The following is a 25643-nucleotide window of genomic DNA, read 5'->3' as shown; positions in this document are numbered from 1 at the left end:
ATTGCTCCAAGGTAAGTTGATTTGGGTATAATCAACAATGAACTATGAATATCAACATAAAATTTCTACTATCAGGGTTGGTACAGTATGACTGCTGTTGAGATTTTATCATCAATTACTTTGTACAATCGTCATGTAAGTCTCAGGAATCTTAAATTTCTAGTAGTGAAATAGACTCATATTCAACATAAACACATATTGTTGCATTACTGATGAGTGTATTAGGCCTCCAAGGACAATCACTTATTTCAATAGAATCATCACTACTAAGTCCAATCATATAACAAATTGAGATCAAAAGTCTGACTTACGTAGTTGCCTCTTCTTGCGGTAGAAGTAGAACGCTGCAGCAGCGAGGATGACCAGCAGCAGGAGGACGATCACAACAACAACTGGGACAACAGGGAAGGCAGAGGGGGGAGCAGCCTGGACGGAGAATACAACAAAACACAGTTAATACAGAATACATGTAACTTTTAGACCTCTTGTTTAGTGTATCATAGTTATACAAAGTCTAATTGGTGTTATAGATTTCCACATTTTGCACATTTGTACCTGTTATGTGTTGTCACTGTTACACAATAAAGTTTGATTTGATATACACAATGTATATGATACAACTACCATAAAGGAAGAACATTGGTCATTTTGGGTCCCCCGAAAGTGCGAAATGGAACGAAATGGAACGAAATGGAACGAAATGGAACGAAATGGAACGAAATGGAACGAAATGGAACGAAATGGAACGAACTAAAACATGTGTAACATTGTGAAATGTAATACCAGTAGATAGCGAAATATAAGGAACGTTGTAACATTCACAGTAGACGGGAACAGGAAGCAAATACATAATATAACGTGTTTTAGTTCTTGAATCTGTTTGATGATATTAAATACAACGTTTTTGCCGCCTTTGTGTGGCTAGATTCTTCCTTGAAAATGGGAGAGCCGCGTGCAAAGAGATCCACCGCTCTTCCTTTGTGTTTACCAACGATCTGCAAATGAACTGCTGAAAATAGCAGGGAAAACACGTAAACGGAACTGAGTATCAAAGTAAGGACTAGATTATACAGAAGTTGGTGGTAACATTGCATCTCATAATTCAACAAGAGGGCATGAGGCAAGCGTAATTTTTATTTATTTATAAAGTGTGTTTGCGTGTTGCAAATGGAGCCCCGCATGTTGCCAGCGCATCGGAACTGTGTACGTGGGTGTGCTACCGACAGGTTGAATCAAACTCCGACTTCCAAGTTTTATTTACATACGGTTTTAGTCCATAACTAGTACGTATCATATGCATATCTCCGCAACAACGATTTTTATACAACCAATTGTTCGGCTGGTCGGCTGTCGGAGAATGGACCCCTCCGCTAATGATATGCAAATGCAGCTCTGCGCTGCGTCACCAATGTATAATTTCACACTCCATTCAACCACGGACGTGGACTGAGAACTACCTCTGGAGACATTTCTGCTTCCTTGTTCACGACAAAACAAAGGGAGGGTGTGAACGAGCAGGATGTGTATTTCACAGTTCACACAACACGCAAACACGCTGTATGAATAATGAAATTACGCTTGCCTCATGCCCTCTTGGTGAATTGTGATGGGATCGCCGCGCGCATGCGCGCGGTAGATCCCAAGTAATTGGCCACTCGAGCGGGGACAAGCTGGACCGAACCAGCCTCTCGAGATGCAATGTTACCACCAACTTATGTATAATCTAGTCCTTACTTCGATACTCAGTTCCATTTGCTGGTTTTCGCTGCTATTTGAAGCAGTTCATTTGCAGATAGTTGGCAAAATGAAGGAAGAGCGGCCGAGCGCTTTGCACGCGGCTCTCCCATTTTCAGGGAAGAATCTAGCCACACAAACGCGGCAAAAACGTTGTATTTAATATTACCAAATAGATTCAAGAAATAAAACACGTTATATTATGTATTTGCTTCCTGTTCCCGTCTACTGTGAATGTTACAACGTTCCTTATATTTCGCTATCTACTGGTATTACATTTCATAATGTTACATATGTTTTAGTTCGTTCCATTTCGTTCCATTTCGTTCCATTTCGTTCCATTTCGTTCCATTTCGTTCCATTTCGTTCCATTTCGTTCCATTTCGTTCCATTTCGCACTTTCGGGGGACCGGTCATTTTGGTAACATATAGCATAATGAGTTTAATAGAGCTGAAGGGTTGAAGTATTACAGTTTGTTTGGCCTGCCAAGTGCTTTTAGGACAACATTGCACACATAGTCTGTATAACACGGCAAGATTCAAGAATGATTCTTATCTGGGTAAAACCCATCAACATGTGTGTGGTGAATTTTAATAAACAAACAAATAAAAAAGCAGGCCTCTGTTTGACAGGTAAATCAGATGTATCATACTATATGGATTGAGGAGAAGCTTTGTCATCTTAAACTCAAGAAGATGATAAAGAAGATCCGTTATAAGAAATTGAATTTTTCTAGAATTCTTGAATCAAAACAGTTAGAGAGAGCCTCTATTATCAAACTAGTGTCCCCTTGGGGCACAATGAGGACACAGTACATACCGGGGGGACGCCATCTGCACCATAATAGTCACTCCCATCCACAACCATGTTCTTGCGTGCCGTGAGAGTGCTGCCACCAATGTCAAGGGTCATGCCCCCTTTGACCTTGTCGTACAGGTCCATCAGGGTGGCATTCACCCCTTTGTTGGTTCCCTTCACATCAAAGTCGGTGATGACGCTTCCTGCAAAAAAGTAAAGATCAAACTTAGTCAATTCAGTTGTCTTGAAGCTGTTAATCTATATATACACAGTTTAATAACATTAGGTTATAAAAGCAGCAGGTAGGGGGCCTTGGTTGAGGCAAACACAACATTGAACTTTGTGGAATATATTCTATAAGCATGAAGGGATCAATTTCGTTAATGATGAGCACAATGTATGTTCTCCACTGTCTACAAATTAAAGCTGGGACCTATCTGTGCAAATTAGTGAGTACTAGGTAAGTGAGTGATCGTGTTTGAGTGATAGACTTTACCATTGTTGGACTCCACATATGAATGAATTCATATTGTATAAAAGTCACAAAAAGGAAAAAGAAAGTCTTATGACCTACCTTCAGTGAAGGTAAAGTTCAACACGAGGACGTCAAACCGCTCCCCCACAACCTCCCGCCACAGGGTAGTTTCCAAATAGTCTTCCTTGCCAACTACAGCATCCTGAAATTAAAGAAAAAAATTGTTAATCAACTTTAATAAATATTTAGACTTCCGAAGTAAATGCAAAAGTCAAAAAGCGCTGATACAATGTTTTATGCAAACAATGCAGCTGCTGCAGTACATCAGATTTTGTCCAGAAAATTTGTTGGAAATGCATAATATCTCAAATTCTTAAGTATAAACTGACCAAATTGGAATTTTTTGCACATCTCTTTGAATTCTCTTGCACATCTCTTTGAATTCTCTTTCAGTACCAAGGACAAGTTGTATAACATACATGTACATGTATCTTAATTTGGTAACATGTTTAGCAATAACCTCCAATAGCTTGGAATTGATTAGATAAAAATTCTAATTCAATTTAAGATACTTAATAACTCACCGGATAACTTCCATCAAATGTCAAGGTCACATGGGAAGATTCCTCGAGGACAGGAGAGGTGTGATTGGCCGGATAGACGGTGACGGGACTGGCGTTGATCCAGAAGTCGTGGTCCCCGGGCGTGCTGGTGACGTGGAACCGCAGGTGGTAACGGTTGTACTTGTCCAAGGACAAGTCGCTGAAGGTCGCGCGACCGGTGGCTGGGTCGAAGGTCATCGTCTTGGTGCCAGCGAAAGTGGCGCTCTGAGCTCCACCATCCTGGGTGGAGATTGGGTCCAGTTCTACTGCACACTGCCACGTGTGGCCCTGAAAATAAAATACGGAAATCAAAATGTTATACAGTCAAACCTGTATTAGCGGTCACCTTTGCATAGCGGCCACCTGCCCATAGTGGTCACTTTTTGTCGGTCCCTTGGATTTTTCCCATTGACATAAGCATTAAGAATTAGGCTATAGCGGCCACCTGTCCAACGCGGTCGCGGCCAGACGATTTTCGGTCCCGCGAGTACAGTAACACTGCCGATAACGGCCAATGTGCGCCGGTGGAAGCCGCATTGCCACCGCACGCCGGGTTCAAAATCTTCATTTTTTAATGCAGTTATCAAGTTTATGTGAACTTAACTTTACGGGATAATAATAAAGAAAACAAGAATGTTTTATCTTCGTTAGATTATCCATGGTTTGACGCGCGCGAAGTCAAGTATTTCTTCACATGGCTTGCGTTTGTACATCGTAGCATATTTGACTATTTCTGTGCATTTGGATTGGACAAAGATTACGGTAGTTTTTGGAAAATACAACCCGCACATGTATCTGATGCGCTAAGTTGGCGAATTATTTCAATGTCGGCCCAATATTTCCGTTTTCCCCGGGAATTCATCCGAAAATGTGCCCAAACACGATTTTCAAAATGGCGGAGCGGCATAAAGGTCATCGGAAGACACCACTCTTGCGGAGGTATAGTGTGTTAAATCTATTTTGCTGCAAACTATCACTGAGGATAATTACTGAACCAAAAGCTTCAAACTAAATATGGATAACATAACTATCTTGTAAAATTTAGGCTGTTGCAATTTTCTGAAAAGAAAAAAGCCCTCAAAAAAGCGACCTTCCTCTCATTACCCTATTAGCATAATGGTAGAAGCCGATCATGACAAGCAAACAACAACAGATTATGAAAATTGTCACCACAATTTTGTGTTTGAAAACGGTCGAAAACGAACAGTAAGTGGCAACTGAGCAACATATATTTTGTTCTATACTAACTAGGGGGCATTTTGCTGCGAAGAACTTTGTTTCATATGATTAAAACTCGTTGGTGACGCGTGTGCCGGCAGCGATGCAGTCGCGAAGGATCAAGAGTTGAGTATGGCGATGCTGGTCTGTTCAGACATGAAGCTCGAGCAGACCATGGATTTTGGAGTTGGCAGATACAATAATTCTTTTTTCAAGCCCATAATAGAAGTAAAAGAACAACAATCGAATTTCTAAAATGTGCCTTACCTATGTAATGTTAAATGTGTACTGTACGGTGAATAAATGTATCTCAGTGGGCACTGAAAACATGTGTCACTCGTGGTCAATTAATCAACATTTTCTCCATAGCGGCCACCTGTCCTTAGCGGCCAGTTTTGGCCAGTCCCTTGAGTGACCGCTATAGACAGGTTTGACTGTACATTGACAGACGAGTATGAAAGAAGAGACAGAGAACATCTTGGAAGCTCCCCAGACGTAGCAAACTTTTCTGTTGTGTGTAAAGGTTATTGATAGATATTTCTTCAAAAGATATTGAAAGCATTTTACGATGATTCAGATAAATTTAGAAAAATTAGCTACTAGAGGCAAAACAAAGACCCAAATAACAGAAGCTATAAGGGGTGAAAAGAACAATGTTCTTTAGGTTAAACATTGCTTTTTGCAAATAACATCAGCTATATCATAATAGGTGGACAGAAGTTTCAAGGCCTTCTCTTTTATCTAAAATTGTATCTGATTTTTTCCTAAGAAAAGCGTGACACACTTTCCCACCTTCCAAGCAATATTTTGAACGTCCTCGTTGGTGAAGGCATCGGTGATGGCCACGGAGAGAGTGAAGGCCTCGTCCACTTCCAGCATGGCGTCGGTGCCGATCACCCTCGCTGACAGCCTTCGCTCCTCAACATCCACCGCCACGGACGAAGTGTTGAACCTGGAGGCAGATGCTGTCGGAATTGGGAAAAATTTAGGTAAGTTACATCTACTACGTTAAACATAATTCTACCAGGGAACATAATTCCGCCATCTCCAACCCAACGTCCGGCAGCATAATGTACTCCTGTAATGTTATATCTAAACTGTGCATACCTAGGGGATGCTAAATTAGGGATCTCTCAAACCCACTGTTTTTCAAAGGTTATGTAACCCATAGATCAACCTTAATGGATCCGGAGGTTACATGACTGCACAATCATCATACCAATTGAAAGTACATATAAGATACTAAATATATTAACTGTAGCAATGATGTTCTTCATTGCTTGGTGACACAAAACACTGGTCAATGAAATTGTATTTAGAGATTGTCCTACGACCCTGCTAATAGTTTTGACAATAACTGCATTGTATGCTCTACTACGGTAACCATTGCTTAATCATGTCAAATAAGGTTTCAGCTGTGTGCTTTTTACATTTCTAGGATAACCTACATGTATATGTCCCCTATTAAATGAATAAAGAAAATAAGGGCTTCGAAGGTACATTTGCTCGAGGTGTATTTGCTCGAAACACCCCTATCTCAAACTCAATGTCATAAGGTTATAAAAGGAAGTAAAGAAGCTTTCTGACCGGGTGTTTGGAACATGGAAAAAAATATTTTCCCCTCATGCTTATACATGATGGAAAATGACACAGAGAAACAGACTTACCAGGCTTGACAATGACAAAGTCCAGGATGTATCCCTCCCCGCTGTGAGTGATGGCCAGGTCGGTGAAGTTGGCCCAGCCGTCCTTGAAGACAACGCTGTCTCCCGTGGTCCCGGCGCGAGAGTCGGTACCCGTACCGGACCTGATTCTGGCCTGGACCTCCCACGGGTTGGAGGACGCACCAAGGGTCTTCACTAGGTTGCCCTGAAAGCATAGATCAGCATCCATTGTAAACAGTTGTAATATGATGGTGGAAAATTTGACAAAACAATGGCATATAGTTCATAATAAAGACTGCAATTCCCTCTGTACTTACCGAGCCATCGAACACCTGCAGGGCAGGCTGTGTCGGGAAGGCTGCTCCCTCCCCTCTGGGACCTGGCTGGGTGTGCAGCGCGATCCTAGAGGGGATCTGGATAGCCGTCGCCGCAGGGCTCACCCCACTCTCCGCCTCTTCAGCCACGTCCTCCCAGTCGGAGGAGTTAGCAGATGGCAGAGGCTCGACTACCGCAAGGCTTTGAACTTCAATGCCGATCTCGTCACTAATGGTACCCAGCTGCATGGAAATACACAAGACATTGTATAGTGCATCATCTATACTGTATACAGCCAGTGGAAGGAAATAGAGTGGTGGGAATGCTCCACAACTGCAAAGCTTTGAACTTCAATGCCGATCTTGTCACTGATGGTACCCAGCAGGAAATACACAATACATGTAGAGTGCATCAACAATACTGTTTACAGCCAGTGAAAGGAAATTGAACTTATTTGGTAGACGTATGATTTTATGTACCATATAATGTTATCATGGTTATGTATCATTAAGTAAAGAGAAACTTTTTTTAGTTACTTTAATTTGTTGTAAAGTGCAGTCCCTTACAGCATACTAGATCAGCTGTGATCATCAACCTTCCACCTGCTGAGTAAACCTTTATAGCAACCCAATTTGTATTTATCATAGGATAAGGCTGTAAGAAAGAAACCAGTGCACATTAGGAATAAAGGCCTTTGAAGCCAACAGAACAGCTACCATTCAAGAGAAGAAGGAGAAGAGAAAACAGCACTCCAGCCGTTTGTTCCTAACCCATGCAGCATCTGTGGCCGCCCATGTGTGTCAAAAGTTGGTCTTTACTCTCACATGAGGACCCACCTTGGGAAATGGCTTGTATGCCTACTCATCTGTCAAACCGACAGGAGAATACATCAGGCAGTAAGGGAAAGGTTAAGAATTTACCTGAGTGCTATCAACAATAAGCGAGGAGGCCTGCTGCAGGTCCTGTCGCGCTTCCTCGGTGGTGTCTTCAGAGGAAGAGCTTTCTTGTGCTGGTGGCTCGGTGATCTCAATTTCAACCGTCATACTGCCCTCTTTGGGAATGAAAGACAAAAAAATATCAGCATTAAACAGTTAGTTTTCTGTACAGTAGTTGTCTATTTGAAAGTCGTGACCAAAACAATGTGTTGAAAAGTCAGCGACAGGAAACAGAATTCTGAAACAAAGATCGTGCAAAACACATAAAAATATGCAGCTTTGTGTCAGCTTGAAATCTAATAAATACAGAATCTACTCACAACTCTTTGATGAAAGATTGACTAAACGGGAGTTAAGTAGATCTAGATTGTAATAAAATCCTTGTACTTGAAATGTTCTGTTGCGATATGTTCATTCAATCAAAGCGTGTTCTTTGGATGTAGAGTTGATAGTCAGAGTAAAAGGTGAATAAAGCCTTTAATTATAAAAACATCCAAGACTTAGAAAATGTAACTGCACAGCTCCAACAGTCCCTACCAGCCCTCTTCCTCCTCCTGCTGTCCTCGCGGACCACGTTCACGATGCGGATCTTGTTTGCCGGGATGCCCAGGAAGCTAGCGAGGTTGTTTATCAGGTTGGTCTCGAAGAAGTCGTCCACGGTGATGGCAGGCATGCCGAACGACACCTTCAAGATTCATTCAAGATATCGTTGAAGATACTCATCAGTCACGTGTGATTACAAGTTACTAAGTATATACTTCAGTGACTTAAAGGTAACAAAACACGTACTTCCACATTTTCGATTGTTCACTCCGTGATCAACATGTACAGTCATCAGCTAGGGCTGATACTTAATATTGCACATTAAGAATGGTAAAATGGATGCACAATATTGCACCCTATATCACAATTGCTCACAATAGTCAAAACAATCATGTATAACATTACATAGTACATTGTATTACATCATTCTACATAACATAATTGTGTTAACTTGTGTTATATTCTACTAGTCAGGAAAGTGATAACGATATTATTGACCTGACATATTGAGCAGCTTACAAATGTACAGTTATCTGTTTGTTCTTATTACTCCAGGAAGGAGGGTGACCTCCTGGTGAAGTATAAGAAATGATGTTGTTTGCATGTTTGTGTTTGCAACTCAAGATCCCGTAGTCACATTGTGTAACTTGGCTTATCGCCTGCTAGGTTGTGCATGATGATGCATGATGTCTTTTTACACAGTACCTGCTTTTATTATCGAATGTAAATATTGTAATTGCACCCCTATATTAACACCATTAATATAGGGGTACATTAACACCCATTGATCGTGAGTCCTGTCGTAAGCAGATAGTGATGTTTTACATTATTTCTAATGTTTTTGTGCAGTTCAGTACCTTCAGCACGGGCATGGTGACGATGTCGATGGGGGTGTCGCCGCGGATGGTGATGTAGAGCATTTTCGTGTCGTCGTCGAAGTAGTTGGATCCACTGGCAGCATTCATGGCTGGGATGTACTGTCCTTGTGAGGTCGGTGCCTGAAAGAAACAGTCACGGCATTAAGCAATGTCTGAGAAGCTTTTGATGTAAGCTTGCTCATGATTTTCTATAACTACATGTACAAAATGTACCCTCAGGAAGTCTTATTCATGGCCAGGACGTACAGTTCTTGTGTGGTTGGTGCCTGAAAGAAACACAATGTCTATTAGTAAGAAGCCTTTGCTGTGAGATTGTCCATGTTTTGCTACTACTCCTACATTGTACCATCAGGAAAATTCTATTCATGGCCAGGATGTACTGTCCTTGTGAGGTTGGTGCCTAAAGAAACACAGCATTAGGCAATGTCTAAGAAGCTTTTGATGTAAGATACTCCTACATTGTTACGTCAGGAAAATTCCATTCATGGTAGGGATATACTGTCCTTGTGAGGTTGGTGCCTGAAAGAAACATGGCATTAGGCAATGTCTATTAGTAAGAAGCTTTAATGCTGTATGATTGCCCATGTTTTGCTACTACTCCTACATTGTACCATCAGGAAAATTCTATTCATGGCCAGGATGTACTGTCCTTGTGAGGTTGGTGCCTAAAGAAACACAGCATTAGGCAATGTCTAAGAAGCATTTGCTGTAACATAGTCCATGATTTCCTACTACTCCTACATTGTACCATTAGGAAATTCTATTAATGGCCAGGATGTACTGTTTTTGTGAGGTTGGTGCCTGAAAGAAACATGGCATTAGGCAATGTCTGTTAGTAAGAAGCTTTTGCTGTATGATTGTCCATGATTTCCTACTACTCCTACATTGTACCATCAGGAAATTCTATCAATGGCCAGGATGTACTGTCCTTGTGAGGTTGGTGCCAGCCAAAGAAACACAGCACCAGTCTCATTAGCTTTTAAGCCTGGCAATGTCTAGGAAGCTTTTTCTGTAAGACAGGGTGGAATTTTTTCATCGCAAACAAGCAAATTTCCGTCCTGGGACGGAAGGACGGGTCCTGAAGACAGCCTTGGGTTGGTGCCTAAAAGAAACACGGCATTAGGCAATGTCTATTAGTAAGAAGCTTTAGCTGTATGATTGTCCATGTTTTCCTACTACTCCTACATTATTCCTACTCCTACGAAATTGTAGTTTGTGATATCACCATTCTGAGTCAAAAGACACTGATTGGTAATCTGTTCAAGATCACTTACAGAAAGTTTACTACAAATTTCTGCCCGTAGGCTAATTGGCATGTTTATGCATATGTACATGTAACACAAAGTGGACGACAGATAATGAAGAACAACATAACATATGACTACTCTAGTCTTAACTACTGACACTAAGTTCCAGCTCATTGGGTTCGGCTTCTTACATTCAGGATGAGCTGGCCCTCTTCGTTATTCTCTCCATTGGTGGGCATGACGTAACTGGTGCCCCGGTACACGTCCAGACGTTGAGGATTGGAGTAGAAGATGGCGACACGGATGGCCTTGTCTTCGCCGTCGCGCAGCCTTAAGTGGAGACGCAGCTTCTGCGGATTCACCCCTTTAAAACACAACATACGTAATTATAAACATCATCATCTACCTTCTACACTCAGCAAATGTAATCACAATTTCTGTTGGTACCAACACATTGAAGTTGAAACTGAAGTGGAGATGCAGCTTCTGTGTAAGTTTTTCAACATACGTAATTAAATATCATAATTATGAGCATCATCATCCACATTTATACTCAATGAATGTAATCACAAGTTTTGTTGGTAGCAACACATTGATGAAGAAGACTTTGCTTAGATTTGCTCTCTCCATAGAAATATTGTTAGGTGGTACTGATATTCAAATTACAATATATATAGTTCATAGTTAAATATACACATGGTTACATATAATACATTATCTAATTATGAATAGTTACATAATTTTCTTACTAGGTGCCCTTTTATTGGGCAACTGATCAAATTCAACGTACATATCACTCTTTGATAACTCTTTCAGCACCAGGGACAAGACTATCAGTGTTATCATTCAATAGATAAAGAGGACAAAGGAGTGACATGTCAACCCTGGTATTGCAAAGCAAGCAGAGAATAACATCGTTTTCTTAACGTCTACACATATATCAGATTCTTACCTGTCAAGTAGATGTTGTGGTGACGATCGGAGTAGACGATGGCGTAAAACGTGGAGATACGTTTCTGACATGTGTAGCCCACACACCAGCCATGGTCCTGAGGGCCGTTGTACAGACTCACGGCGCCTCCCGACATCACTGCGACGGGAGATAGCCTGCGCGTCTCGGTGTCCGGGTCCATGCTCTCGATGATCAGCATCTGGTAGTCGATGTTGTGACATTCGTAAGCCTGCCACGAAGATTTGTAGGTACAACTGTCATCACGAAGGACACCTACAAGGAAGCAATACAAAAGTACAGTTAAAAGATATTTAACATCAAATAAGATACATATTAACTCCACCAGGGTACATAATTCCGCCAACCTGGAAAGATATTCTCTCTAACCCAACGTCCCCCAGTATAATGCACTCCTGTATCTGAACTGTGCATACCTGGGGGGTGCTGCTAGATTCACTGTTTTTCTAAGTGGCACATTTATATAACCCAGTGGATTTAATGTTAATGGACTCCAGGGTTACATCTAGACTCAAAGTTGCAGTGGGAGGGGGATGCTGTATGTATCTGACTGTACCTTTCATTGGAGCAACATCTGCTGCACTCAGCTTGCTGCCATCAGGGCCTGCCAACGCTGCCGTGGGGATACGGTAGTCTCCTATCCCGTAGCGTTTGTTCCCGCCCCAATTACTGACCCCCTCCGGCTGCCACTCCCATTCCTGCTCGGGGACCACAGTCCCGGGTGTTCCGAGGGCTGAGCCGTCGGAATCTATGATGATCGCCACGAGCTTAGCGTCACATGCCATGTCAACGCAGTCAGATGGGTTGACTTTTCTGGAAAAACGATAAGATGTTAACCGAAAATTCTTGCCCGCAGGCTAATTGCAAGTAAAAGCATGATACATTTTATGTACAATCAGGAAAAAAAAATCTAAAACTTCCTCATGTCTGTTCAGCCACTGTGAATTCAATAGAGAAATCATTGAGAAAATGAGCAAATTTCCTACACAATTGCCAGAATCAACTTGACGTCCATATTAAAGTGCTTACCCTACACCTGGACGATCATAGTAGATCTTGTTATTCTCCTGAGATCCTGGCCAGGACAGACCGCTGACGTAGGTCGGAAAAGTGGCGTCCTCTTGAGCTGGGTTAGTCATGATGGCGACATCCTCTCTACCACAAGCAGTGCCATATCTGGCAAACTTCACATCTGCAATTTCACAATTTATGATACTGTCATTCTGAATCAGGTAATCTTAGACCCCATTCATACCAGGCTTCGCGTATCTATATACAACAGTAATATATCCAGATGTGAAGCCTGGTATTTGAATGGGGTCTTATTGGACTGGTCTAGGGCTGAGTACGTATCTATCAGTGCAGGTACTGGTATGGAGGTTCAAGTACATGTCCATCTGTGCCTAGCCTGTACTTTAACATGTGGTCATCAGTGACTGAAGACAGATGATCAACTGTTACTCTAACACTAGATGCATTGTACAATGTTTATTTGGGCTTTTAGTAGTCATGCAGAGAACCTCTCAGTAAGTTACTCTCCAAAAAGGATTTCAAATCAAACATGGAACTGGTTTCAATGCCCATACAGCATTTCCAACTTTGTGATCTAAATTGCACATTTCTAGTAACAAAATTTAGTTTAATTTTTACAATAAACTCAGGTCAATTAACTTTAATGATAGACAAGTCTTATCCTAATATATGTATCACCGAGAAGTTAATTGTTTGGTTTACTTCATAACCTACCAACAAGAAATTGAAATCAACAGTGACTGAAAACAAAACTTCCTTTTGACATATGGATAGAGATGACCATCGTCATCATTCTAATTATTTCATCGGTCGTCACTTCAACTCTGAAATGATTGAAAAGAAACAAGGAAGGAACACTAACCGCTCATCCAGAAATAGCCACTGAGGGTTGGGTAGGACATCTCTCCTGCGAAAGGATGTGTGGTGGCACCGTTGTTACCTGTTGAGAACATGCCTAACTGCGTGCCAACCATACCACCGCTCGGAGTCGAAAAACTGCGACCCTGAAAAAAAACAGCAAATACTAATGATGACTGTTTGAAACGAAAGAAGCCCCGTAGAGTCTATAGGGGAGTGCATGAAAACGAAAATAATTCTAGGAGGAAAATTATTTGAAAAAGAAAGACTGTCACAAAAGAAAGAAATTTCCATTGTACTAAATGGTTCCTTTTCAAATATTACAAATCTTTTGGTTTATCTTAAAATGCAAATTATTATAATGATCTTAAAAAAACGTACATAAGAGCTTTAAAGTAAATGAAATTATAGATATAATGCTTGCTGAGTAATTGTTGCAAGAGTTAAGAAGGTTAGTACATTTTCAATGTCCTGTTCTGAATTTGAACTCATGTACAGATGAAGGGTTATTTGATTTTTCTAAGGAAAGCAAAATGCAGACACAAGTACACACATTCAAACACACACACACACTCACACACTCACACACACAAACACACCTGCATGCACACACAAATGTGACAGTATATCTCACATGACTGGGATATCTGATGTATTTTGGTTTGGGGTTGGGGTTAAGTTGGGGTTGGTCTCTGTCACAGTCAAATGCTTCACTTCTGCCGATGAAGAGGGAGTCTTCCATCTTGACGTAGTTGTCGACCACTTGATGTGCCAGGGCTGATGGACCAATCACCATGTGGAACAGTCCGAGCTGTAAACAACATGACATTGTATTATTTTATTTTGAGGTTATAATCAATTGTAAATTCAAGCAATTTGCACTAACAGTGACTGTGCATACATTTGTCTAGATGTATTTCTCCTTTGTTAGCAGGAAGGGTCAAAGGCTGTGCAATTGTGGCGAAATTGTAGCCTCCACCAGGCCCTTCTATGGGCGTGTATGAATTAGGCAGAAAAGGGAATAACTAGCTGGTAGGGTCAGTCCCAATAGCCGGCATAGTTAGTCTGTAGTTAAAGTTAAAAGTTAAAATCCTCCCACACCATTATTGATGTATAGGGCGGTGCCCATCCCCGTTTCATAGCCCTGGGGTGCAATCACTGTAGCAGGGGGCTAGTCCACTGGCAGTGAAGTGTGTTTAACTTCCATACCGTTTCAGAAGTATGTACCATTTTAATACTGTAACAGTCTTTGGTATGACTCAATGCGCCTCTTGTCCAGAGGTGTCCTACCTGGGGCTTGATCCCCAGTCTTTTTTGTACAAGTAATTTGAACCAGATGTGGTGAGAGACAGAAGCACAGACCACTACACCACAGGGACACCCCCCAGTCTGGTAACTGAGACTAGCAAAATTGCATTTTCATGTCATGACGTCCAGATTTTATCCCCTCCATAGGGAAAGACATGGAGAAATTTCTGTCCCCAGACAGAGGGACAGAACCTGGAGACTGAGCCCTGCATAAAATGATTATGGAATAGAGCTCCACTCACCCGGGAATCAGCAATCGTATTGCCTTCCAGCTCCAAGTTGCACTTTGACTGGAAGTAGATGCCAAAGTCAAAGGCCTTCCAGACGTAAAATCCTCGCACCTTGACACAGGGTGGGAAGCAGTCTTCCAGGGCCCAGACTCCGATAAGGGCTCCATGCACCTCATTGTCAGACCTATGAGCAAATGCAAAAATCAGAATCGTCTGTTTTTATTTCTTTCTTAAACCTAATTTGAAGATTAAATTTTCTCATGATAGGAACAAGACTTTACAAAACTCAATTTACTAAGTTCTAGATCGTACTCTCAAAATCAGCCTTCCTCAATGTAAATGTGAGTGGGTGAGTGGGTGGGTGGATTGTTGGGTGAAAGAGTGTGTGCGTGAGTGAGTGTGTGAGTGAGTGAATGAGTGTGAATGACTGAATGGGTGAGGGAGTGAGTGAGTGAGTGAGTGTATGTGAGTGAGTAGTAAGTGTGTGAGTGTGTGAGTGTGTGAAAGAGCGGGCGGGTGGCTTTGTGGGTGGATGCTTGGGTCACGGTGAGTGGGTGAGCAAGTAGTGAGTGGGTGAGTGTGTGAGTGGGTGGGTGGGTGAGTTGAGTGAGTGAGTGTGTGTGTGTGTGTGTGTAAGTTTGTGTGTGAGTGAGGGTGTAAGTTTGTGTGTGAGTGAGGGTGTAAGTTTGTGTGTGAGTGAGGGTGTAAGCGAGTGAGTAAGTTAGTGAGCTTTATACATACCAGGCGTCTGCAGTGTTGCCTGCACAGGGCTCCCCATCGATATGATAGCCTGCCTTCTCAGACCCGGCCACCCTGTTCCCTTGCAGCACAATGCCCCTGCCGTTATGCACCTCGATGGAGGCATCAATGTCCACGTTCTCCTCCTCCGTACGTCCGTTGTAGTCGCCGGTCCAGATGTTGAGAGCAACTAGGTTGTTACGGATTTTGTTGTTGGTGCCCCAAACATTTATTCCTGCAACAGAAAAAAAGATGTAACTGCATACACTGCATCTCAACTATCACACAATGCAGCTGCATTGAACACATTTAGGCTTATGGCAACCTGCTTTAAATTCTCATTCTGAACTTATAATTACATAATGTAGCCAGCTATGGGTTTCTTTTAAAGAAATACACAATCAACTCAAAGTTGTTGTTTTTTTCATATAAATCCTTAGACAGCATGTCACCATAATCCTGGCTATGCAGTTAACTGCATGATGACATGACTATGGAGGTCTTTCTGGCTAATTTGCACACTTCACCTTCAATCCATGAATGCGGTTGAAATTTTATCCTGCAGTGGGGGAGTTAAGGCCACACCAATCTAATTTCTTGGTTAACAGAATTTTTGAAAAAATGCTAGATTGGAAAATCAACATGAAAACAGAATCTCAGAGGAAAGTTTGTACTTTGGTGCACACAGTTTCAGGGAGTGAACAGAGTCAGGTGCAAGTTTTCACCCCAGCCTTCTGTTTTAATGATGTCCTCGTGCTAAAATTAAAATCTGTTAACCAAGAAATTAAATTGGCGTGGACTAAGTGCACGAAGAAATATACCTTGTCCAACGGTGTGGTGAATGACGTTATCATCAACCTCGATGCCAGTCGCCCCAAAGACACCAACGGCAACGGAGAAGCAGTTATGGAAGGCGTTCTTCCTGACATAGGAGGGGCGGATGGAGTCAACCGTCCCGGTGTCCATGTATGCGATGGAGTAGCGTGCATCAAAGAAGTCCGTCCAACCCTCCTGGCCTGTTCGGTAGAACTCCGTGTTGGTGACCCGGGCATAGCCTAAACGGGAAAAGGTTAATATTATCATTAAGATATTTGATGTGAAAACTGATTTTCATCTTGTTTTAAAATTCAATGTATGAGTCAAAGCAAAATTGAAATCTTTTGGCATTTTGTAAACATGACAAATGGACTGTATGAAAAAAAATCTTTCTACTAAGTAGACATGTTGAAAAGACAACAGTTACTGATTGCAAAAGATTAAAGCATTAGGGGAAGCAAAAACTTGAACTTGAATTCATTGATGCTGTATAGTAATTTTTCTCATTGCATAAAGTTACACTTGCCTATGTATTCCTTTGATTCATCTGCAAACTTGCTAACCATCAGCCTTGCACCAAACGACTCCTGGAAGAGTTTTCCGCCATCATCTCCGATGATTTTGACGTTCCTGGTCAACAGGCCAACTTCCGCAGCCATGGTGTAGGTAGTTTCATCCTCCAAGGTGTAGGTTGCACCTGGCAAAAACAATACAGTTAACTTTTTTCAACTTCCTTTATTATATGACAGATGCAAAGTTAACTACCAGTAGTGTATTACATCAGATGTGAGAGTCAGGTGCAATGTACATGTTGGAAAAATGCCCCCTTGATCGTTTTTGTTATCAACAACTCTGACACACTTATTAAAAAACCCTAAACTATCCCCCAACTGGAGTCATGTGGCCTCTGTCACTCCTGACCTGTTTTTGTTAGTGAAAGTGGGTTGCTTTTCTGCCTACATGACTGTATGTCTCTGTTTTCAAACCATCACCACCCCCCTTCCCCAATGTTTTGACTTCTATCAATATTTAGGATTGACATGAGAAGAGAAATATCAGAGTTACAAGTTTGATGGCTCGGTACCAAAAATTCTACTGAAACTTTTACAACTTGATTATTATCATTCATTGTATGTTGATTTTCTGTTTGTATGTCACTGTATGTACATTTACTATTTTATTTCCTTTTTAACACAGGGCCCCTCTGCAAAGCAGTGTCAATCACTGACCTGAGCAACCCTGGATGACGGAAAATTAACAAGCAAATAAAGAGAATCAATTAATTGTTTATTGTTGTATTGAGTATCTACAACATGTATTTTAGAGAGGATTAGTACATACCTAAATGATGGTGTGCCAATGAACCATTCAGAGTTATGGTCTTGTCAGAGACGGCCCGAATCTTGAAGATCTCCGTCTCCCAGGGATCGTAGGAGGTGGTGGTGATCACAATCTCGTCACCAGCCACCCAGTCCACAGGGTCCGCTACTACCAGCTGGGTGGAACCGACCTCCGCGGGCTGCGCCAGTTTGCTGAAGGGGTAGTTCCTGTTCTTCCCATGTAGGTCGCAGCCACCAAAGCAGGCTGAGGTTAGAAACATTTGAAAAAGTGATGAGAATAATCCAAACAATTGTCAATGAAAACATTAAGAGCATGACTGTTCAAATTTAAAAGGAAAAAAAAATGATCCTACAGAATAAACTATTCTTCATTCATCAAATTTGTAAATGATCTCTCTCAACAATGACAATGATGACTGATGTTCTGACACCCCTTTGTTCTGAATCCCTATGTTTGGGGTTAGATTTAGGGGTAAGGTTAGGGTTATGGTTAGGGGGTGTTACAATGTTGATCATAGGGGCGTGTAACCGTTCACCATTATAGCAGTACTAATTTTGAGAATGAGCCTATCATATGGCATTCGCAGGTCAACATCGATCATCATGGTGAATTAGCATGCATGGCAGTCAATGTATAACTTTTATAAAAGGATGGCTTACCCAGAACTTTAGACCCTGCATTGACGCTGGGGAAGGGCATGTCAGGGGTCAAGTGGTTCCCCTGCAGGACGATTTTAGCCTGGCCCTGGTAGGGGTTGTCTTCCCAGCCGATGATCAAACGTCCTCCCTGGAAAAGGAGAAACAAGTTAAAAGAAATCCACTTACAACAAGTCATACCTCTTTGAAATGTCAAGACTTTTTGTGAATTTCTGGTTTAATTCATAATAATTGTGAATTTCTCATTAATTCCGTCTAAAATAATATTGAATTTTCCTGGCATCCTGCGGAAATTTGAACCCAGGCCAAACTTTTCTCCATTTTGCACTACCAGGCCAGCGGGAACAAACTCACACACACACTAAGACAAACAAACAAACAAAAACAATACCTTATTTTTACGGTGGTAATCAACTTACGCAATAGCAATTGCTTGAATCATAAGGTTGTTAACTAGTTTTGAAAAGTTACAATTCAAACAGTGTACATATAATTAGCAACAAAATTTTAATCAATTGCAAATTCAAAATATATTACCATTACATGATGTATTAGCAAAAATATGGAAACTTAAGCCATGCAAAGTTTTGTTTTGATATAAATTCTATTTACCTGCACAACTATGTAGGTGGCAGTAAGAGTGAAGTCTTTGTCTGGGCCGTCATCAAATTCCAGAACTCCGTATATCCAGAGCTTGTGCATGATGGGTAGCGCAGTGTCCACAACCATCCACTGACCTTCAGAATTAAAAACACAAAATAACAACAACATTACGGCCCATACAAAAGTAATTCCCTGAGTCTCTCATTGATGATATTATTCACAAATTTCCTTAAGCTACATCATGCCGATTGAAAACAGTTTATCTTTTAGCTATTTTCACAAAGTCTTTAAACCCTAATAGTATACTTAATTTTGTCTGCATTCTAATCCCAACTTTTGAATAACCAAAGCAATAAGAAATCAAATGACATGTAATACATTGTAATCTATTTGTCTTACATTATATCAATATCTTGTGTAGTAATATCATTCGGCAAATACATTTGTATCACAGTCAAAATTTTTCAACACCGAAAGGCAAAGAGCTAGGAATCATATTTTCTTAAAAGAACAATTATCATCAAGATATTGTGACATCATCCAAAGATGTTCAGGAAAAAAGGATCATTGCTTTTTCAAATCTACAAGTAAGAAATGACTAAGAAAATGACTACCGGTAATAAACTGGTGGACGTACCAACTAATAAGTATCTAATAATACCAGCTCAGAAGAGGACAAGAAATAGCCATGCTTTTAAGTATCAGACTTTTCAACTGAGGATTGATGTGCTTAAAAATTTGTATTTACGATCATAGAGTGGAACTCGTTACAACCATTGGCAAGTACAGTGGAAGCATCCTCATCAGATAGCTTTAAACAATGCATGCAGTTAGATATGCGAAGGTTAGATGTGACAGGTCGAGATAACCAGCTGCTGTCACACCGCGTGCCTGCGAAGCTGGTGTGTTATGCCGAATGGCGGTTATACCGGCTATATTGATACAGATACAGAAGAACATTCAGCCTCATCCTTGCTCTAGTCAGAACAACCGATAGCTCACCTCCCGGAATCTTCACGTCATCCCCGTCCTGAGGAAGTCCGTAGGCTCCGTTACCGTAGTTACCGCCCCACCCCTCTTCCGTGTCTTTCCACGACTCTGGGTTGGACCAGACGTCAAAGTCCTCTGGCCTCTCGCGAGCAGGAGGGAGGGTGTTGGGGTCGGGCGGGGGGATGCACTGTGCGTAGTAGCAGCGGAACACCTTCAGCTGCACAGTCCTGGTGGCGGGGCTGTTGGTGGCATCCTTGCCAGACACTGCAGGTAGGCATGATTTTTAGAGAATTTTAAGAACAATGCACCGGGGCTCAAAATACTGGGTGCATGTGCACCTTTGTGCACCCAAAATTGGAGCTGTGCACCTAATTTTTGACGGTGGGTGCACCAGTGCACCGTCCTATATTTTTGTAGGCTATAGGGTATAGGCACTATAATTGTACACTTCTTAGTAGTATACAAAGGTTTTGTAATTTTTTTCTCTTCAGAGAATTGGAAAATTCAACTTCGATGATTAATTGAAGCATGCTGTGTAGCAGACTGCCATTTCATATAATTAATAGATCATAAGGTTTTCTGTTCCAAAACGTTATTTAGAATTTTCTGTTTAGAGGTAATGGACGAGACTCACTAATGTAGGTGAATCTCTTGTTGTTGGTGTCAAAGTACCAGTCTCCATTGTTGCTATCAGCTGACACCGGGCGGCTGGACACGTTCGTCATGACGCCTGGGATCACCTGGAAGCGGTCTGGCTTCTGGGTGAAGTTGTGACTGATACGAATCCACTGGTCATTCTATAGCAAAGATCAAAATGATTATGAGAGGCGTGAGGGTTTTCTATAACCAACTGTTAGCAAAGGTCACACATTCCTTTGTCGTGAATCTATATGAGATGAATTCTATTTTGCACAATCCATGTTTTGGGCTGATTTTGTGATGATAAAAATTAATCTTGTTCCTTTTGGCAGATGTCACAATAGTTGCTGTAAAAACTACGATAAAACTATCATTGAGGTTTCATGTAACTTCAGTACTTACAGCTAATTCAGAGAAAGCTCCTGTGTATGAGATGTTGGTGATGTGGCCACCTTCCTCGAACTCCATTATGTGAGTTTCTTTTGTCTGTGAATAAAGAAAACATAAATTGTCAGAACATTCTATATATCAATACTTAATATACAATACTCAAAACAGCCACAGGATGCCAAACTATAATGGTCGTGTGAAATCTTGAAATGGTCTTTGACAGTCACGGTGGCTTCATTTTTGCCTCTCCACCAAAAATGCAGGACACAGCAAACAAGCATTTCCAATCTATTAACTATAACTTACAGTGATGCACTAACAGAATTGTTTCAAACACCAAAATCAAAACATTTAATCATTTAAAAAAATTACCAAAAAGCTCGGAGTCCTTTTCCTTCCTCTGCTGAAATAAAGTCCATGCCAAAATAAATGAACTGACAGTACCTGAAGAAGAACCATCCAGCCTGGCTTGTGCGTCATCCTCTTGTCGATGAAATAACCCACAGCTTTGCCCCATTGGGTGGTAAAGGAAACGTCTTTGTATTCCAGGTTCGATGGCAGGGCATCCTTCCAGGCAAAGCGTACAAAGTCGACCCCGGGAGGACAGAGGCTGGCAGGGTGGCTGTTGGGCTTGGTGCTGAACTCTGGACTAGCGGTGCATTCCGGCGGCAACGCATCATTGGTGGGGACAATCTAGTGTGAAAAAGAAAAATGTCACAGTGACAGCTCTGTCGTTTGATCACAAAATTCATCAAAAAAGTTTACTTTGATAGGAACTTTGGACGTATTGGGGAGATCGTTTTCGATCATTTCTAAATGAAAAGAGACTAGAAACTTAAGCAAAAATGGAAGACATATACATGTAGGTTGGATGTTTTGCCAGAAACGTTGGGCCTTATGCCTGTAGAGTCTCACCATTTGAAGTAAGCGGAAAATCAAACAAAATTTTAAGAAATGATAGCAGCTGAAGAGTTAAACCAATGGTTATCAATCAGTACTATATGATGTTACCTTTGCATTGGCAGTACCAGTTAGAGAGCCATCCGTGTCGTAGTACACTCCATCATGGACCCATCGGAATAATCCTCTATTGGGAGAGTTGCCCCATAGAATGTTGTCAAACTTGTAGGTGAAGCCACCACACCACTCCCCACAAGTACCTGTATACAGTAACATCACAGTTTAGTTATTGATTTTCTTATAATCCAATGTGTGTTGCCCAAATTAAGTGACTCTCTGTTTTGTACTTAGAGACTAATACATCAATTTGTTACATTTCATTCCCTGCTGTCTGCTGACAAACTTCCAACTGTCATTGTCAAAGATCAGCTCTTAGACAGTAAGAGGTATAAAAGAGCTCATCTTGTAATATAAATACATAAAACTTGGCATAGATTGATTTTGGTGCTCCAAATAAAGGCTAGCCTTGAGTCCAGCCTTTTTAGCTTTGGTCCAGTCCCAGTGTCGCTAACTGTGTTGGCTGGGTAGCGACATTGGCAGCGGACCAAAGCTAACAAGGCTGGACTCAAGGTGAAATGAAGGCCTCAATATCTTTTAGTAAAACTCAGATGATGATTCATCGGGTATGTCACTTTTTCAGCCACATACCATCTATACTTGTGATTCCAATGGCCACACACGAGGGCTGGTTAAAGTTGACAAACTTGAGTCCGCTGATGGTCAGGCGATGACCGTACGGCATGATGATGCCCTTCTTGGTACAGTCGGTGCTCGCAGTGGAGGCAAGTGCCGGTACACTTGCGATGACCCAGGAGTCCTTATACATGGCATCACCCCAGTTAGCGTACTGGTTGAGGAGGAATTTAGCTTCAAAGCCAGCCTAGAAAGATGGTTGCCACACAGTTAGTGATTTGCATTCAGATATGGACATGTCATCAGCGACAGCAATTTTTTTTTCAAGTGTAAGTTTCCTTCCCCTTTGACAATTCAACTTCTGATTCAAATGATATTTCTTCACATAACTAGGAATAGTAAAAGTTAAATATGATAATAATTTAATTCGTGTCCTGTTGAGCTATGGTTTATTTGTTGTGCAGATAATGTATCTATAATATTCAACCTCCATCGATATTAATCTGCTAGGTTACAAAAATATGCCACTTTTTGGGGAAAAAAGGGTTTGAGAGATCTCTAGTGCAGTACCTCTGAGGTATATATCTATGTACAGTTTAGATATACATGTACATGACTGTACAGAAGTGCATTGTACTCGTCTGGAGGATGTTGGGATGGAAATCTGCAATGTACCTTTTCAGTGTGGCAGAATCATGTACCCTCAGGCTGATGGAAATATGTTAACTTTTAAGTTAGTAATGGTTACCTTCTCATTGTTGGAATCTGTATAAATCAAAGGGCACCACAGTTGACCGGGTCTCTACTTATTTCATGTTCTGTTGAACTATGGTGTGCAGATAATGTATCAAGATATCTACCTTTTCATTGTTGAACACGACGGAGTCTGAGAATCGGATGGCACCACAGTGGACCCACTCTGCTGCCTTCTCATTGTTCCAGGCAGTCAGACCGCGGAAGTCCGCAGGCAATGGTTCTCCATCCGGCTTTGAGTTATCGGTAGGGTTGTAGTCCTCGAAGATCCATATTCCGAACCAGCCCTGGGAGTGGACGGTGTTGTTGTAGAACTCTCCGAGTGGGACGTGGGCGGGCCAGATGTTGGGGTCATAGGACGGGCCGTCCGGATGTGTGTGCATGCGGTACCAGAAGCCGAAGTGCGTGCCGCCCGCTGCGACGTTGTGACGGTGTGTGTTGTTCGGATTGGTCACCCAGTAAGCAGCTGGAGTGATGTCGTCATTCAGCAAGCTTGTACTGTAGAAACAACAAATTGAATCAGTTTTAATAAGTATCAAAAATCTTCAAGTTGATAATAAAAAAGCAAAAAAGTATTTGCACCAAATAATTTCATTGCAAACTATAAGAAGATTAAAATGTATGTTTAGCTTGAGAGATGTACAGCAGTAAGTATCATCAATGTCAAGCGAGTGCATAAGTGATAAGTGTTCAATACAAGTCATTGACATGTTGCGTTGTGGTACATTGAATTGTATTACAGCGGGTATTGTATCATTTTTGAGGTAGTGCTGTCCTAACAAACAATTTAGTGATGTGCTCATGGATGTAAACCATGGCTTTACTGTAGTCAATTACTTTACCTTGATATGACGAAGACACCCAAGTTGTACTGAAAGATGTTTCCAGTCTCGACACCGTCCTCCAGGAACATGGCGCCTCCCATGATGTTGTAGAAGACGTTGTGTTCGATCAGCATCTCGTGAGTGTCGTGGATGTTAATGGCGCGGTTGAAGCTCTTGTGGATGGAGCAGCCGCGGACATAACTTCCCCTCATGACGCCGTTGATGTGCCAGTGGATGGCATACCTGCACATAACGATAAGGAATAACAACTATGAACAACTTCTGTCACTTTGGTGTGGTGCAACGGTTAGAGCGTTGGACTCAGAACTGATACAAATGTAGGTCCCGGGTTTGATGCTCACCGCTCACCGTGCCTGACGTTGTGCCTTTGGAATAGGCACTTAACACGACCTTCCCTGGCAGTGGAGTGACGTCCATTGAGTCTCCTTCACTAATCTGTGTGCCAAAAAACACACTACGGATTTGGTGCACCGATGTGCTAACATCTAGCACATCTGCCACCAACAACCGTACAATTTTTCATTTTTTTGGCAATGTCAAAGCCTTTTGAGAGGACAAAGTACAGAATAAAACCGAAATGTCATGTCCTCACAGTTTGGGAATACAGGATGTGAAACTATCTTAACTGAAAATTGGCTGATGACTGAAATTTACGCTCAAGTTACTACATGTTTCTATTGAATGCAATACCCTACAGAAAGTTACTTGACAAGCAATAACAGAACAACGGTCAGATGTTTCAGATAACAGTTGCTGTCTTTTTGTCATATCTTACCTGGGTGTCTAACATTCATTGACAAATACTACACCCTCCTTCATAGATAATTTTCCTCACAAATTGCTTAAAGGCACCCAGAGCATTTTATGAGGCTTGAAAGCTGGAAATATTCTAGTTGCTGCAATCTTTATGAAATTGACATTTAATGCCACTGTTTACCACATATGCGTGCGGATTTCTTTTCAAAAGTGCTCAAAAGCGGCACAAAAATAAGCTACATGGTGATCTTTTAGTTGCACGCGCCTAGTGTAAATAGACAGATACCATAGCCCCGCCCACCTCCGTCAAAACGTAGAAATGCAAAGTTAAAACATAAAAATGCAAATATTTGACGGACATGCAGTCACTCTCTCATTGGTCGAACCACTAATTGTGATGGGCAGTCATGGCTGAATTTTCTTCTTCTACAATACTTAACAAAAACATCTTTAGTTTACATGACTGTATCAAGTTGTAATCGATCCCTAGACCTGAAGCACCTGAGCCTTGCTTTATGACGTCGAAAAGAAGTCATCAAATCTATCAAGTACATTTGTCTGGAACCATAATGTGCTTCTGCATTATCAGGGAGAGCATTGCGATAGAACAGAGCGACCAAGTGGGGGGCTAGTATGGAAGAGGGGTTTCCCCCCTTCCATAGTGTGGAGTTTTGGAGACTTTTCAGTTAAAATGGGACAGTCTTTGGCTTCCTGA

The 25643-nt window shown here is 41.6% G+C and overlaps 1 protein-coding gene across 1 annotated transcript in view; it reads right to left on the bottom strand.

Moving 5' to 3' along the window:
- Positions 1-25643, bottom strand: part of LOC136426457 (fibrocystin-L-like) — an 80472-nt gene that overhangs the window by 4738 nt on the left and 50091 nt on the right. Inside the window, exons 48-78 of the mRNA XM_066415157.1 lie at positions 24170-24394; positions 23435-23825; positions 22590-22821; positions 21993-22141; positions 21426-21674; positions 20994-21077; positions 20587-20749; positions 19965-20216; positions 18972-19096; positions 18363-18489; positions 17704-17946; positions 16889-17059; positions 16368-16601; positions 15550-15781; positions 14821-14992; positions 13905-14081; positions 13275-13416; positions 12410-12572; positions 11937-12193; positions 11363-11635; positions 10602-10774; positions 9143-9283; positions 8280-8427; positions 7728-7858; positions 6810-7049; positions 6496-6697; positions 5621-5793; positions 3593-3898; positions 3108-3210; positions 2555-2736; positions 312-426 (exon numbers count right to left, since the gene is read on the bottom strand). Of these exons, the coding sequence (XP_066271254.1) occupies positions 312-426; positions 2555-2736; positions 3108-3210; positions 3593-3898; positions 5621-5793; positions 6496-6697; positions 6810-7049; positions 7728-7858; positions 8280-8427; positions 9143-9283; positions 10602-10774; positions 11363-11635; positions 11937-12193; positions 12410-12572; positions 13275-13416; positions 13905-14081; positions 14821-14992; positions 15550-15781; positions 16368-16601; positions 16889-17059; positions 17704-17946; positions 18363-18489; positions 18972-19096; positions 19965-20216; positions 20587-20749; positions 20994-21077; positions 21426-21674; positions 21993-22141; positions 22590-22821; positions 23435-23825; positions 24170-24394 (5975 nt within the window). The remainder of the gene's footprint in view (positions 1-311; positions 427-2554; positions 2737-3107; positions 3211-3592; positions 3899-5620; positions 5794-6495; positions 6698-6809; positions 7050-7727; positions 7859-8279; positions 8428-9142; positions 9284-10601; positions 10775-11362; positions 11636-11936; positions 12194-12409; positions 12573-13274; positions 13417-13904; positions 14082-14820; positions 14993-15549; positions 15782-16367; positions 16602-16888; positions 17060-17703; positions 17947-18362; positions 18490-18971; positions 19097-19964; positions 20217-20586; positions 20750-20993; positions 21078-21425; positions 21675-21992; positions 22142-22589; positions 22822-23434; positions 23826-24169; positions 24395-25643) is intronic.

Source organism: Branchiostoma lanceolatum, chromosome 1 (genome assembly GCF_035083965.1).
Source record: "Branchiostoma lanceolatum isolate klBraLanc5 chromosome 1, klBraLanc5.hap2, whole genome shotgun sequence".
In the NCBI taxonomy this organism is placed as follows: Eukaryota; Metazoa; Chordata; class Leptocardii; order Amphioxiformes; family Branchiostomatidae; genus Branchiostoma; species Branchiostoma lanceolatum.
The sequence above is the reverse complement of the archived record's forward strand: the minus strand, read 5'-3'. Positions and strand labels throughout refer to the sequence as shown.